The sequence below is a fragment of the Genypterus blacodes genome, unplaced genomic scaffold (genome assembly GCF_046128005.1).
Source record: "Genypterus blacodes isolate CSIRO-AG114 ecotype Tasmania unplaced genomic scaffold, CSIRO-AGI_Gbla_v1 ptg000013l_1, whole genome shotgun sequence".
NCBI classification, from domain to species: domain Eukaryota; kingdom Metazoa; phylum Chordata; class Actinopteri; order Ophidiiformes; family Ophidiidae; genus Genypterus; species Genypterus blacodes.
This window is the reverse complement of record NW_027466827.1, coordinates 439,959-456,194: the sequence shown is the minus strand read 5'-3', so window position 1 is coordinate 456,194 and position 16,236 is coordinate 439,959. Positions and strand designations below refer to the sequence as shown.

The window sequence follows — 16,236 nt, the reverse complement described above, 5'->3', positions numbered from 1 at the left end:
TCAATAAATCCATGGACTTCACTTTTCTAATGCCAGTTGTCAAGCAAACTCCTTTCCTTTTGTTGTGCTTTGCAGTTGAGTGTCAGAGATTAGACATGTACTGTACGTCAGAAGAGATACAAAGAAAGAGGAGAGGGTTCATGGAGGCGTGCTACAGGAGGGAGGTGTTTAGTGTAAATGACAGCAGGAGGACACGACACGTGACCAACAGTGTGAAGAATGGGGTTTTCTCACTGTTCGGGATTCAGTCTGGACAGCGTTTTCCATTTCATTTGAGCAGGTCTGAACTCAGAAATCACACCAGGGTCAGAACCAGAACAACAGCAAAGAGTAGGTTTTGATGAGGTGGTTCTGGACCGACTGCAAGACAATCTACTGGTTGATTGTGCAGATGGAGAAGGTGGAGGTGTGTGTGTGCACGTTTGACGTCAGGGGCAACGTATGAAGATGCTGTCGTCTCATTTAGCTCCCGTCGCAGCCTGACTTAGCATTCTTTTTCCTCTCTTAGCCAATAAAACCAATTTTGCACTAAAATGAACGGTCTCTCACCCAGATGTCACAGCTTTACTGTCACTGTCACTAAATTGGAGCACAAACCTGTTGCCTGGTCTCTGAGCCAACACTGGAGTCCCAGCTGTATATACTGCAGATTCACCTAGTTACAGCCTGATTGTGTCTTCAAATACAGATTTTATTTCTTAGTCGACCCTGTTTCCTGATTGACTGCCTGATAGGGGGACATCATAGTCATCATCTGAGATTTAAGAATTGTTATATTGTAATAACCTCATCTGATGACAGGCTGTACTTATTGTAGTTTCTCTCTTACTCTGGTTTCTTCCTCACTCTCATCACAATGTGTGTGGTTATCACTGGATACACAAAAGAAAATGATGAGAGAATTATTTACATATTCGCACAGTACAATCGTGGCTAATGTTTAGGTAACGTCTATATAATCATGGTATAGAATACCTTCAATGCCATTGGAGAATAGGATGGATGCAAAGGTTTTCATGAGGGTATTCATCTCTGTGTTGGATGAACTTCATGAAGATAAGATACAGCCTGACTGTTCCTCACTGTGCTTCTCCTCATGCTGTCTTTCTCTCCCCCCCCCCCCCTCCTCAGAAACCGACCAGAAGTGTTCACCTTGGTCCTCATCTCAGCACTTCGATGAAGGCAGACGCCTCCCTCCAGCCAGGAACATGAAGGGCTTATCGGGCAGCCGTTCCCAGCACCAGATCCCTTTACCCCACGGCTTGGACTATGACCCCCACCCCCATGACCTCCACTCCCACCATGGCGCCGACTCCCGCCACACCTCTTACCTGCTCAGCCCCACAGAGAGCTGCCCCATGGATTTCCACCACCGCTACTCGCCGCGCAGCTCCATCCACTCTGACTGCATGATGATGTCCCCGGTCATGATGCCCCCGGTCGCTGCCCCTGAACACATCTCAAGCAGCACGTTCCCAAGAATGCACTACAGCACTCAGTTCTACGACTCCGCCACACGGGACGACTGCGCCGCCATCACAGCCTCTGCAACCTCCCCGGCTGTTGTTGCCGCGGCAGCTGCGGCGGCTGCGGCCTCCTCTCACCACGCCGGCACCAAGAGCAACCGCCTCCCTGCTAACCTGTTAGACCAGTTTGAGAAACAACTGCCACTACACCGCGATGGCTTCCACACATTGCAGTACCAACGCACTTCCACCACCACAGAGCAACGCAGTGAGAGTCCAGGCCGCATCCGACACCTTGTTCATTCCGTCCAAAAGCTCTTCACTAAGTCCCACTCGCTGGAGGGCTCGTCCAAGATGAATGGCACAAAAGGCGACATGGGAGGAGGCGGAGGAGGAGCAGGCTACCATCATCACGGCTACCATGGCACCAAACATGGTAGCAAGAGGAGCAAGAGCAAAGAACGGAAGCACCGCTCGGGCGGATGGTGGAGCTCCGATGACAACCTGGACAGCGACAGCACCTACCGCACGCCCAGCGTCATGTCACGGCACCACGGAGAACACGTCGGCCATTGCTACCCAGATTCCATGCACAGCCACCATTTTGGAGATCTGTCACTCAAGACCTCAAAGAGTAACAACGACGTCAAGTGCTCGGCCTGTGAAAGCATCGCCATGGCACCCGAGGGCAAATTCATGAAGAGGAGCTCCTGGTCCACGCTGACTGTCAGCCAAGCCAAGGAGGCCTACAGGAAGTCTTCCCTTAATCTGGACAAGCCCATGATGCACACAGACCTCAAGTCTGCATTGCGGACTTGTCACTACCTGCAGGTAAGTGTGACTGTATTTAGAAACACATCGGACAAAATAGTAACAAATACAAGAAATAGAGAACTACAGTACTGTTACTGCTAGTATATGTCATCAAATGTATTCTTCTTATCAGATTGATTTATTATTAGTTCTTCAGTCTGAGAGAGAGAACGCGCTCCATTAGGTGTCTGTCAGCCACTGTGTGTGTGTGTGTGTGTGTGTGTGTGTGTGTGTGTGTGTGTGTGTGTGTGTGTGTGTGTGTGGTCAAGATAATATGTCAAGGCTGATATCTTAGCATTAACTTACAAAAGGGAAATAGATGCATAGACTCTGCATTAAATATCTGAAAAAGTTACAATTTAATCAATATCCTCTCCTCCCCATTGGTTCCCCCTGAATAAAATGCACTGATTGATGGATTGACTGGAGAATCTGCTAGAAACACAGATTGGATTCCTCTTTCTTTTTCCGCGTCTCCTGGGGGCAATCGCAGTGTCCATGAGTGTGAGAGAGGCCTATATATTTAATCGGGATTCCCTTTTGTGTGGTCACCTCGGGGAGCTATTGTCTATTAGGACATGGAGATCAATTGAGTGAATCAATGTCCTGGTGGAAGACACGGAGAATAAAAGGCTGCTTGAATGAGGAAGGACAGCAGGGAACACACAGCTTCGGTGTACAGTGCTTTGCTAACCTGGAGCTGTTTTAGGAGGTTGTGCACTAAAATTGCAAAAATAATGTTACACACAGATTATAGACCTCTGTAACTTCTTCCTCACATTAGTGGCAGAACTACTTTAGCCACAGGTACTGGTTTAGAAATTCACAATCCGTGTAACTTGCTTATCTATATTAAAATTATTAGAAATTGCTGTCCTAATACTTAAGTGTTTCTGCTTCATTGTCACTGTGCATAGCAGCTATGAATAGTTGGCTTCGATGGAGATGCTGTTGCCTCTCTCGGCCTTGTAGCAGCATGAAATCAGCAGGAGCTGTCAGCCTTGAATGAATAATAAGCACATTTATTGAAGAGATGTTCTTCTATTGAAGTGCCTGTACTTAAATTATCATTTGTTTGCTGACTATGGGCTCGATTCAAAGTTAAATTACATGCACATAAGTCGGAGTTGATAACAAAATTGTGCTCCTCCATATTCATACATCAGAATTACCTGAGGAGCTAAGCACCTCCCAGGTGAGTCCTGCAGGCAAAGTGGAGTTTCTGCATAGTTCTATGATTCAGAGAATTCAAGATATTTTTCTTTATGCAAGGATCTTAACAGGAAAGAGCTGCAGTAACCCCAATGTAGCTGTTGTTGTCTGATTTGTGCTGGAAAACACTTCTTACTGCCTGAAAAATCATCCTTGATCCCAGCATAACACACACTCAGGCAACAACACTGCCACTACGAGACAGTGTTTCCTTATGTTGTATTTATTACAAATATTTGTAATCTTCAGCGTGTTCGCCAGCCTGCTATGCTGACATGTCTCTGATACTGGAACACAAAATGACTTCACGTTTACAAGATCACAATCGGATTTTAGATAGAGAGAAATAGCTGTAAACATTTATTCATGATTGATTGTTTGTGATCATTTATTTTGATCAATCTGCATTTTATTTCCATCAGTTTTCTCTTTTTTTTGTTCGGGAGACATACAAGCAACAGTTAGAAGATGAGAGAAGTGAGGGATATTATTACTGTGCTGGGATCATTGCTCATAGCCACAGGCTCTCTCACACACACATACACACAGGGGACAGGGGCACTACAGGTAAATAGAGCTACAGTACGGTGCTACTAAGACTCAGATCTCTCAACAACATAAACTTGTTTTACAGCTCTGGTCTCTCAGTATGTCAAACCTGAGCCTCACTGAAACGACGATAAATAGGTTGAAGCTTTGATTACCAACCAGTTGCAGCTGAGGTGTAATTATCAATCATGTTCAGCTGTCACAATCAGCTTAACTACGCCCCACATTGCGGGTACATTACGTCCAATAGTAGGAATATTACATTGTTTATGTGGGGGGGAAGCGTCAAATGATATGATTATACAGAATATTTCCACAAAACATCTGACATCTCGCTGAACAGAGAGCTCATATTGAAGTGATCATATTAACACATGTATTTCTAGCAGTGGCATTAAAGATACACAGGTAGGTAACGAATTAGACTTGAGTGTAGTTTATAGTGTAGTTTGACTGGCTAGTGTAGTTGTAGACAAAGTGGACATGTCTTTTGTGTATTGATTTAATGTACATTCTTGTACAACAACACACAAGAGATATTTTCCTCTGAATTCCTCTAAATTCAATTTAAATGGAGATTATATGTTTTAAATGTGACATCATTTGCTGTATTTGTGTTGTGGAATTTGCACCTCCTGAGTAAGAGCATGTTTGGTAGTGATGGTGGGTTTTAGTAGTGCTGCACTCCCACTATAACCCAACCTGTGCTGCTTGAGCATGAATAATTCTGTTTGTGTGTGTGGATGATTCAGCTGGATTCAAGTCAAGTGTAATTTATTTCTACAGCCTTATATCACATACAATGTCTCAAAGGGCTTTACAGGCCCACAACAACACTCAGACAGTTCTCGACCCAGCCCAGAGCTCTCGAGGAAAACAAGGATCTCCCAAAAACCTGTTTAATGTACAAGGAAACGGAGGACGTGTTGCATGATGGTGGATGGGATCCTGGGAGCCTTGTGGGTTGACATACTTGACAACCTTCTGAGGGGAGGTGCACAGGTTGGAATGATTTAGCTATCTGCCTACTCATGTTGCTATCCAACAGGTTGAATGGATGCATGCTCTAGCTGAGTCCAAAGCTACCCACCAAAGACACACACAGCAGTTGCTTATGTGCCAATGCCACTGATAGACTGTCAATACTGAGGCTTATTCAGCGGCATTGTGAAGGCATTTCACGAGCTCCAGCTGCTGGAGGGGCCAGGGGGTGCGGTTGCTTTATTGAGCATGGGGAGATCGGTAAGCGGTCAACATTCTGTCCATTCACCTGATTTTATCTGTGTGATGTGGCTGGTGCCTTCAGATATCCAGATCTGTGAGGTAAAGCGGTCTTTGACGGGCAGGTTGTGTTGGACAATATCTAGTTGCAGCAGAGTGGCAAATCAACAGGTTCCCCTCTTACACCAGACCACCATTGATTGGGGGGCGACGCCTGTGTGTAACAGGATTATGGATATTGTAGATTGAATACATAAATACATGAGAATGAACATTAGTATAATCTTATTTAGATTCCAGGCTGAGAGATATACACTGCGAGTATTGATATTAGGCAATTCTGTAGAGCAAGGTCTGTAAGTTCAGACCGATAAACAAGTAAACAATTAAGTTAGGCCTTGTCTGTCGCTCCTGAAGCATCTTCTGAATGAGAGAAACTATTTTGAGTGTCCTGTGTCTTCTACAGTACACAGATAATTCATAATTCATATGCTATTGTCCTTCTCTGTCTGAAATGTAGTCAGTGCAGTCCTACTCGTTTAGTGTAATGGGACGATCTCCCTGGAGATGGCAGTGAATATGACAGGGTTGTCTGGTGAAAATCTTTGTGTCTCCTTGATGTCTCTATTTAGGTATCTACAGCAACACCTCTGAAGGTTGAACTGCTGTCCTCTCTATGATATGAAGGAGCTGTTGCAATAAACTATGTCATTTTCATCACCTGAGTGATCTTGTGCATAGAGAATGTAGTGTCTCCGCTCTAGACTGATCTGTTTAATCCTCTTCCTTTACTATCAGTACAATGCAACTTCCAGACACCAGAGGCAGCACTGAGTCCAGCACTGCAGACATTGCTGCCCCCTTGTGGTCCCGATGTGTAGCGGGCCACAGGACTGCGTTTGCTTATGACCATCAAACTTCGGCTGCTTTTTCAGATACAGGGTTTGATTTTACAGATAAAGATTCATTAAAATTTGGATCATGTTTGGGTTTTGTCTCTTTGCATACCTGACATTGACATGCAATCTCATGAATGGGTCACCATGATGTTCAGCTGTCTTAGCAAGTGTTAGAATTCCCTGAGAATCAGTCCAGGATTATGATACGTAGTGTTGCCTCCTTGCATGTGCAGCTAGACTATATTCAGTAAATAAAATTGGTCTCAATCGGAGAAACAGACATAAGCGATGATTTCAGGTACATTAAATAAATCTCCTTTATAGAAGCATTACTCCCGTAGCTTTTGAATGTAGCTATAGGGCCAGTGAAGGTAAGTTTGTCATAATGGCTGTGTATACATCATCTGAAAACTTTTGAAGGCTCCGCCATTTGTTCTGCCACATCTTACAATTCAGCGTTTGTCTTTTCTGCTATGACGCACAGTCTTTCAATGTCAACTCACCTGCACAGAGAGGACGATTTGTCCCAAGGTAATTTTCAAATGAAGTATTCTGAGTTTAGCAGTAATTAATGATGGTGCAACACTGCTCGTCTCCTTGGCCCTGAGGCACAGAACTAAGGTAATGATATTAGCCAACCGCAATAACGCTATGAGTGACGAATGCCTTGTTCATTGCCCCCAGAGACTAGCAATGGTTTAGCATTAGGAGGAAAAATGATTCCTTCTCTATGTTGCTGTGTTCAAGCTTGACTAATATATTTTCCTGACAATTCCTGTATTGTATTCCAAGTCTTGTCCGGAGATGACAAATACTGTATATGCACAGCAGATTGGTGCCCATGATAGTTTTGCGAATAGTCTTCAGAGGGACACAGAAGCAGGTCAGCTTATTGTCATGTTGCTTCACAAAGTAGGAGACTTACTTATTTAAATCAAATGAAACACAAAGACAATGTTGTATATCACAACCAGCAACAACACAAATCAATGGCCATCATTCTTCTTTTTCTGCTTTGCTGTTGTTTAATGTTACATTTTGAATAATGGCATTCAAAGATTTATTCCTGAGGCAGATTGTGCCATGCTGCTATTCATTTATTTTACATTCAATATAGAATCCTGGTGGCATATGGTTCTAAATGCTTCAGAACCCTCAACAAAAACATTGCTTGAATTAAAAATGCATGACTATTGACTGTGGAAAGCGTTGGGTGGTATCATCTGTAAACTCGTCGCCCTTTACCAGTTTGCTACCACCTGTTGAGAACAAACATGTTCATAATTTTCAAACAAGTATCTAATTTCTGTGCAGGCCTTCACCTGACTTTACCAGAAGGTAGGTGGGTGCTGTTACGAGGAGAAATAGATACTGTTCCTTGAGGCGGAGAAAGACAATATCAGCCTCTCCGCGCTCTCTAAGTCCACGGATTGTAGCAGAAAATAGGCGAGCTCCACAAGTGCATGAAGTGAGTAACTGGCAGAGCATTAGGGAGAGCCCTGAGCCCGAGGCTGTTGTTTAAAGATCCGAGGCTGTCCTGTCCACTGGGATTGCTGCTACATCTGCACCAACACGCAGGCCCAAGGTTGCACTCGCTACATCTCTGATCAATACTGTGCCACAGCTCACCGTCCTGAATCACCATCTTTAAGAAACTCTCTCAGGTGTCAGACCATGTGAATAATGGAACTGGTCCGTACAATTGATGGTTGATTCTCAGTATAAACAGTGGAACTCAGAGGTGCACCGTGTATTCGCTTTGACCAGTCCTAATACCAATACCTATAACTAATTTACAATTCCTTTAATAAGTTCTCATGACTTACGCAGCACTGCTGAGCTCTCAGAGTATTAAACCAGCAGAGCGTCAGCGATCCTCTGACAGGACGCGGCGCTCGTTATTGACACCCACTTTCCAGAAGTAGATGGGACGGATCCTTCACCTCCACTCCCCCACACACTTCCAGCCACCATCAGAGAAATAAACACTGCTCACCGAAAGACAAACCGCTGTTGCTCCTGTCAGAAGCCCCAACAAAACAACAACTCATTGCTTCCTGTAGATGTATGTGACGCAAAGGTGTGTAGAGCAGCACAATTGAAGGCTTCCCTCAAAGGGGGTTAAGTTGAAAAGATCCTGGCTTCGAATCTGGTCGGGGCCTCTTTGTGTGGAGTGAGCACATTCTCTGGCACTGAGTGGGTGTTTCCTGGGTGCTCCAGCTTTCTCCTACAGTTCAAAGACTTACTCGCTACATTGGCAGTAAGCGTGAGTGTTTTTCTGTTTGTCTGTGTAAGCCCTTTGATAGATCCCTGCCTCTTGTCCAATGAATGCTGGGATACGCTCCAGGACAACTGGGTAGACAAAATGGACTGATGCATATATTTTCTTCACCTTAAGGCGTTCAGTTTTACTTCCTTAATTTGTTTTTTGCTTATTCCAACTTCCTCAGTGTTTCTTTTGAACCTAGAAGTACACAGACAACAAAATTCCTTGGAGGGAAATGTAGCTACTAGTTGCCGGATGTCCATTCTGTGCTTAATCAACTTTTATCTCATTGCTTCCACCCCATGGCTATACTTTATAGTTCAGTCTCTCTTCAGTCCTCGTTTTCCAACATTAGAAAGCAGCTGTTATCCTTTCCAAACTGTAACAATCCAACTGTATGGCCTGTTCAGAGTTTGAAAGACTCTGTTCCTGGATGTTTGAAAAAACACACACATCATACACACACACCTGGTAAAGTAAGTTGTTAATGTTGAAGTTAGCACAGTTTCAACACAGATCATCCTGATCTGTGTTGAAAAGTGTTGTTGTATATAGAAAGGGTTTGTGTTCTGCTGCTCCTACTGTCATGACAGTTTAACAACAAACCCACAACCCTCTGATCCATGAAAGATGTTATGTCTCAAACCAGCCCAGGCCGCTTTAAACTGGAACAACTTGTCATGAGCACTGTCAATTCAAAAGAGCTGTGACATTTTGGGCTGTTTCTTACACAAAAGAAAGTCATTTTGCTACAATTTATTTCATGCTAACAAGCAATTCTACCCATTGAAAGGATGGATGGATCTTGATGGGAGAAATTGCTCTTAAAACTCTCTGAAAGTGTGAAAGGTGATATTTTTTCTGTATATACTGGTGGACCACAGTGACAGTTGGGCTCTCATATTGGCAAACAGTTTTTTTGTTGGACTGTTGTAGTGCCTTGACGTACTATAAATGTCAGAAAGCATTGTTTACATGGTTATGTGAAGTTTTACAACATAAGCATCATACACATGAAATGCTTGTTCGTGGCTGCAGACAAGAACTGTAACATTAAAGGAATCCAAAACCTAATCTGAGGAGATGGAGGAGGAAACTGCTGGATGTGGTTCTCATGGGTAGAATAAGGTTAAGTAATGAGCTTGTCTAATTAGAGCATGAAAGGGAAAAGGATGTGAATCAGCTTGATTTTCTGTTTAGGGAAAACATCAAACTAGGGCTTGTATGATGCAGTTCTTACAGTCGTTTGGCTAATTGGACTACATTGCACTTTCAAGTAAACTCGTTGACATAATGTCAGACACTGGCTGATGTACAAATAACATGTCTGGAGAAGTATTTGACACCTGTGTTTTCACTAACAGGTGCCCCAGGACGAGTGGAGTTTATACCCAGGCGAGAGAGATGAGGAGATCCCGTGTCGGCGGATGCGTAGCAGCAGTTACGTCAAAGCTATGGGCGAGGTGGATGACGACAGCGGCGACTCTGACACCAGCCCGAAGACGTCCCCACAGAACGCCATCAGGCCAGATGCTCTTGTTCTCAAATCAGCCATGCATAGACCCCACATAGACCACAGGTAGGCCCGCACCCGCATGCACGCACACACGCGCACACACACGCACACACACACACCAACGCTATGCATCAACCTTATTGCAAATTGACCTTATTGCAATTGGGTTTTATATTGGGTAAAAACAATTTCTGCACTTTTTATGGGTATTTGCTGGTCAATTAGGTTGTTCAGTTTTGCTTAAAGTACCAGTCTGTCCGATTGTGGACCTTGTGGAATTGCAGAGAAAATTGGAAAGAGTCCCTGCTCCTCCTTCCCGCATGCTGCACTTAAGTCCTCAAACACCAAAACATGAGACATGATTGTCAAGTGATGTAACCATTCTGCTTTAAAATAATGGGAATTTGGGGGCTAACATGTTGTTCCAAAATCAGATTCCACCAGCAGGAGGCGCTACAGAGACACAAAATCGTTTTGGATCACTTCATGGATTCCTATCAGGTTTTAATGAGCATTTCATCTAATTCTACAAACATGTTACATAACGTTGCTTAAGGTTTGCTTATCTCTGAAAGGAAAGCCTTTGAGATTAATTTGTGGTAACCACAGTTAATTATTTTTGGACAGATGGAGAAAAGCTCATGTAGTGTTGATTATAAAGGAATCTGTGGTGTGGTACGCTTAACAGTCTATTGATACATGAGCAATGAAATGAAAGTGAATCACCTTTTCTTTTGTTATTTATTAGGTGCAGCGACTGAGGTTTTCTTTTTTAAGTGGATTAGGAACTGCATCCATATCTGCCTACTTCACTTATAACTCACCGTCTGCCTTTTTATTCTCATAAATCTGAACCATCTCACAGTGACTCACTGCTTTGTCTACACACTGTCCAGTATGGCTGCTGACTGCATCTGTGGTTTGCTGATGCTGCTTTTTTGCTTTGCTCTCCCTGTGGGATTCATAGAGATTTTGCATTATTTCATAATGCCAAGTGAAGTTGCTTGGCAACAAAATAAGAGGGCCATGTAACATGCACAACTGCAGGGTTTGGTTGTCTACGCTCGTTGATTTACATTTTACATTTTGTCATTTGGGAGAGGCTTTTATCCAAAGCGCGGACATTTATAACTACGGAATGAAATACATTTGTTGGCTTATTTCTTGAGCTTGGACAGATTCAGAGGCTCAGGTACAACAGTGCTCTGCTCTGTGTCACAGCACCAAATGGATATTTGTTGTGACCACGATCCTCTGCTACTTCAATATTTGTCCAACATCTTACACACAGTGGGCTTCATGTTATCACAGTGTTGTTGACAAATCTGTAGCAAAACTGTCACATCTCTGCAATGTGAGACTCAAGAGAGGAGCGCTTTGGTGTCAGTGGACAGAAATGAATAAACACATCTACATATGGAAGGGTTGATCTCAAAGTCACTGACTGTCGTGTAAATAAGGTTTAGTATTTTGCATTTAAGTGCTACACTATAATCATAATCAAAAACCAGTAAACCACCAGTCACTGCACAAGTTTAGTGTGAGCTTCCAAACTATATTATCACACTTGCTCCTCTTAGTGTAGATCACACATCAGATTCACTATTTTCCTGTGTTAAATCTGCACCGCACACATTCTGCAGTTTATCTGTTTGGCCTCTACTTATTTTGAAGGACTCTGGAGGTTGACTGAGCCTTGTCAGCAGCTCTTTGGAGGTTTCCAATTTCCTCTTTGCTTTCTATTAGCATAAGGGTACTGTGAGGCGTCCCCAACAACAGAGGTCCTCAAACTTGTTGAACAGTGTCCTCTGCTAGCACGAAACATCAAAACTTTTCGATGTGTCGTGACATAAAAATCCATTCACAAACATTCACAGACACTCTGGTAATTTGGTGTCTGACGGCATCTTTCTCTGGTAACTCAACAGCAGGGACTGTGTGTCCCTTGAAGTGTGTTGGTGACCCAGAGAATTGGATTGTCTAACCTTCGCTTTGCTCCTCAGCGTCTTGCTCTCTGGCTCTCTCTGGCTTTGTGGCAGTTTTGTTTACATGCAGCACAGCTTTCACAAACAGACACATTTATTCCTGAACCTGGAGATGTGTCATGCATTTGTCATCCCTACTGCCACTCAAGCGCAGCATCATCCCAGTGGGGTTCTGATCACTTCTGGTGTTGTCTACAAACAAATCAGCCCTTTTGTTTACCCTCGAGCAGAATGTAATAATCTTTTATCGTTGCCGATTTCTACTGCAGAATAAAGGAACGAAACGTGTTTTTGCTGCGGTGAAGAAAATGAATTGAAAGTCTGCAGTGAGCTCATCAGATTTGTCTCCCAAGCTCTCTAACGCTCCAAGCAGGAAAGGGAAACTGAAAGTGTGCACTGTTACCTTCCATACTCCCTTTTCTAATCATGGTGACATTACAAAAACACATAAAAGACGCAGCATTAACAAGCCCTACTGATTCGAGTCGGACGGGATGCGTTGGATGAAACATACTGTGGCCTTTGGTGTCGCGAGGAGTAGGAGGTCATATTCGGTAATGTTCCTTGAGTGGCTTTTCAACTGTGCCTCCCTGTCTGTCCCCTACCCCAATCCGTGTCCTTGTCCAGCCAGGGCTACCACTTGCAAACCACGAGAGATATGCGGCCCCACCATAATGTCACACTGGACCCAGCCACCAGCTTCCATCCCCCGCCTTTCCGCTCGCGCAACCAGAGCTACATGCGCGCCGTCAGCACCCTCAGTCAGGCTAGCTGCGTCAGCCAGGTGAGTCTCAAACACACACACATCGCACAGAGGCAACACCTGGAGACATACAGCACACGGGTGAGAGCAGGGAATCATGGTCGCTAATGTGAATACCTAGGGATTAGTCTTGGTGGCCATATTGAAGATCTAAAGCTAACTGTGATTGTAAACGTAAACTGTGTCCTGATTCTGTATTGTACACTAGTTTGAACTGGGTTTGGAGAATGTAGTGCATGCTAGAAAAAGGCTGAAATTCATTACAAGAAAAGTTGTGAGCATGCATTGATAGACAACGTGGTTCAACGATGCAATGCAAAAAGGGAAATGGAAGAGAATATGGAAGACTAGTGTGAAGTCTAAGAGTTTGGTGGAGTTTTATCAGCACATATCCAGTATGGTTTCCTGGAAGTATCAAAGCATTTATGATACACAGCTCAGGTCTCAGCTGTCTCAGTCACATAGACTCTTTGCTGGTTTTGACAGGCAACAGATACATTTCAGAATTGATAGCCTAGATCCGATCAGTTCCTGATACTCTCTTTAAGAGGCCTGGTCATGGTTGTACACACACACACACACACACTCAGGTGTTTTCACTTCTTTTGGCTGATTAGACTTCTTCTCAGATGCTTGCGTGCTTGTGTGATGACTAAACTTGGTGATTTGATGACCTCAGCAGCTCCTCAAAGTTTTCAACTGAGAGGAGTCTAATCACCCAGAAAAACTGATACCTGTGTAGTTTTCAGTAAACTTTTTGTAGAGTTTCATGCTTAAATGAAACATAAAATCAGACATATCTGAGAACAGGAGACCGGACTGATGTAGGGACGACACACAAACCTCACATCACAGCAGCATTCCCGTTCTTAGTCTGCTGTAGACCTGCACAGTTGGATACATCCTGCCAATTATACAGGATTCCTTGAGGTGGAACCAGCTGAGGTTGCTTACCTTTGTGGCTGCTGTTGCTCAGTTTAATCACCCCGATTAGAATCCGATCAGAATTTCAGGAATAAGATCTCTGAAATTGGAAATCTGCCCTGCTGTGACAACTTGATATGATATTGATTTTCTCTAATTTTCTCATTGTATGCTGTACATGTATTATCCAACCTATAGACAGTGTGAGTATGATAGAAGTAGATTTTGTTGCATGAGCTAAATATCAATGAGTTCATCAGTGTGTACCAGCTAGGAGACTTTGCAATATTTCTGAAAAGAGTTTGAACCCTGAGCCTGCAGTGTGTTTTCTTACTGTGTTCAATCTTTTTTCTGCCTCTGACCAGGTTGGAATGACATCTGCTTTCCTATTTTTCATGTAGTACATCTTTATTTTTGGGGTTCTGGTAAATTGAATGCTTTATTACACAAACTGAATACTTTTGCTGATTGTTTTTTTTGTTGTCATCTGCCTTTTTTTTGTCATTTTATCTAGACATTCATTCAGTTTAAGGTCGGAATTGACAGTGGCATTTCCTTATGCTAACACTCCTTCATATTTGCTGTGCAAAGGGGAAGAATCAAAGTGAGAAAGAGAAAGGAAGAGGAAAAATTAAGGACTGCTATTCCTGTTTTTGTCTCTCAGGTGAGTGAGACTGAGATCAATGGCCAGTTTGAGTCAGTTTGCGAGTCCGTTTTTAGTGAAGTAGAATCCCAGGCCATGGAGGCCTTGGACCTGCCTGGTTCGTTCCGCACTCGAAGCCACAGTTACCTCCGTGCAATTCAGGCTGGTTATTCCCAGGATGACGACTGCTTGCCTTCAATGACATCCTCCACTGTCACTTCAACTCTCAGATCCACAACAGGTAAAAAAAATCCCTCCACCCCAAAGCGAGAGGGCTTAGACTACATATCCTCATACATCCTATACATGCGCACAAACCTGACATACCTACATATGTACAGTGGGGTACCCTTGATCGTCAGAGATGCCAGGCTGAATGATTCCACTTATTTTCTTTGGAATCTGTGGTGTGCGTGTGCTTGTTTTTGGCATCTGCATACTCCCGATCTTTTAAGACGGGTTTGCTTGTGTGTGACTTTGCACGACTCATGCATCAGTAGACAAGCGTCTTGGTTGGTTCCCCTTGTGGTTTTCGGCCAGCTGGAGACGATAGAATAAGGGTGGGAGGGTTTGCACCTAAAAACACCGGCAACACACGCCCATGGTACACCAAATACCACGACACAGCACAGTATCATGACACGGCATGCCTAAGAGGAACAGGCCCTACCCGAAGCATGTTATCCCGTGGTGTCATATATGTGTTGTGAGTTACTTAGGGAGGGGCGAAGGAGGAGACGGGCCAGGGGTAGGGGAGCGCTAGGTTGTTGACATACTTGTGTTGAGAGGATACGCTCAGCGAGCCTCTCACCCGTCCTCCCTCTTCTTCTGTTCTACACACACACACACATTAGCACATGGTCATTTTTAACTGACCTTGGGTTTGAGCCGATAAGATTACAGAACACAAAGCAGAAAAGTAAACACAATCTCAATTTAAGGTAAGTCAACAAGCTGTAGGAAGTAGATGACACACATTTGCTGGTTGCACAAAGGAACATTGATGGTATACTCATTTATTCTGAGGACTACAACATTATATTTAACAATATTGTTTTATTGTGTTGCATGGACCTCTATAGCTTTTGAGCTGGGTCGTAAACCAAATAACTAATAAATGTCATGACATTCCTTTGGGCTCCTCATCAGTTCTCTCTTTATTATTGCTTATATTTAAGTGTAAGCTTCTAAGTATTGCTTGCTCAAACCTGCCTGACACATTGTGAAATTGATTTTAAACAGCAGTTTGTAATGTCATTTGTACTACATGCTGCTTTTTCATACAACGATGCAAGAATTCCGAGGCTTTGTGTGACACAGTACAAACAATATAACACAAAAAGCAACATATCAGGTTCTTTGTGCAAACAGATCATTTGCATTAACTCCCTCACTAAGTGCATTTGGTGTTTGCCTGCAAGAGTAAAGCTATGAACCCTATTGAAACACTTTTCTTTAATAACGTGCATTTTTAAACATTGTGCCCTGGATTCTTTTTTTCTTAATTATTATTTTTCTATACTCTGATTCTGTCAATTTAACATTGGAGACATTTGCATTTTAACTCATTTTGTGGGCTTTGTTTTCTTGTTCAATCTGGAATTTTGTTTTGGAATCCTCTCCTCCTCAACGGGGATTCCTTCTATGTTTTCTTGGATGTGACAGAACTACTGAGGATAAAGGAGTGTCCTCCAATCCCACCGTCTTATTTGCTGGACTCTATTCAGTTAGCTCTCTGCTCAAAATATGCCAGTTCTCAATGGGCTAACAGAAGCAGTTGACTGTACTGAATGTTATGAGGCTGGATTTCGAAGGTTTAGCATCAGTTATGGAGTTGTGGAGTGTTCCCCTGAGGGTGATTAGTTATATGTTGTCACCCACCAATCAAGCCATGAAGTTGTTAATATTTCTGGTCGAAACCTTTGGTTTACGCTCTACACTATTGAGGGAATAGTGGCCTAAAAATGACGTTAAAAGTA

At 43.4% G+C, this 16,236-nt stretch overlaps 1 protein-coding gene across 2 annotated transcripts in view; it reads left to right on the top strand.

Moving 5' to 3' along the window:
- The first annotated feature begins 1,160 nt into the window (after positions 1 to 1,160).
- Positions 1,161 to 16,236, top strand: part of dlgap2b (discs, large (Drosophila) homolog-associated protein 2b) — a 36,479-nt gene continuing 21,403 nt past the window's right edge. Inside the window, exons 1-5 of one of the 2 annotated variants that reach the window (XM_076167517.1) lie at positions 1,161 to 1,535; positions 1,605 to 2,297; positions 9,791 to 10,005; positions 12,555 to 12,711; positions 14,279 to 14,498. In XM_076167517.1, coding sequence (XP_076023632.1) covers positions 1,209 to 1,535; positions 1,605 to 2,297; positions 9,791 to 10,005; positions 12,555 to 12,711; positions 14,279 to 14,498 — 1,612 coding nt within the window. In that variant the 5' untranslated portion in view covers positions 1,161 to 1,208. Of the gene's footprint in view, positions 2,298 to 9,790; positions 10,006 to 12,554; positions 12,712 to 14,278; positions 14,499 to 16,236 lie in introns of both variants that reach the window. The other variant, XM_076167509.1, reaches the window with a different exon arrangement.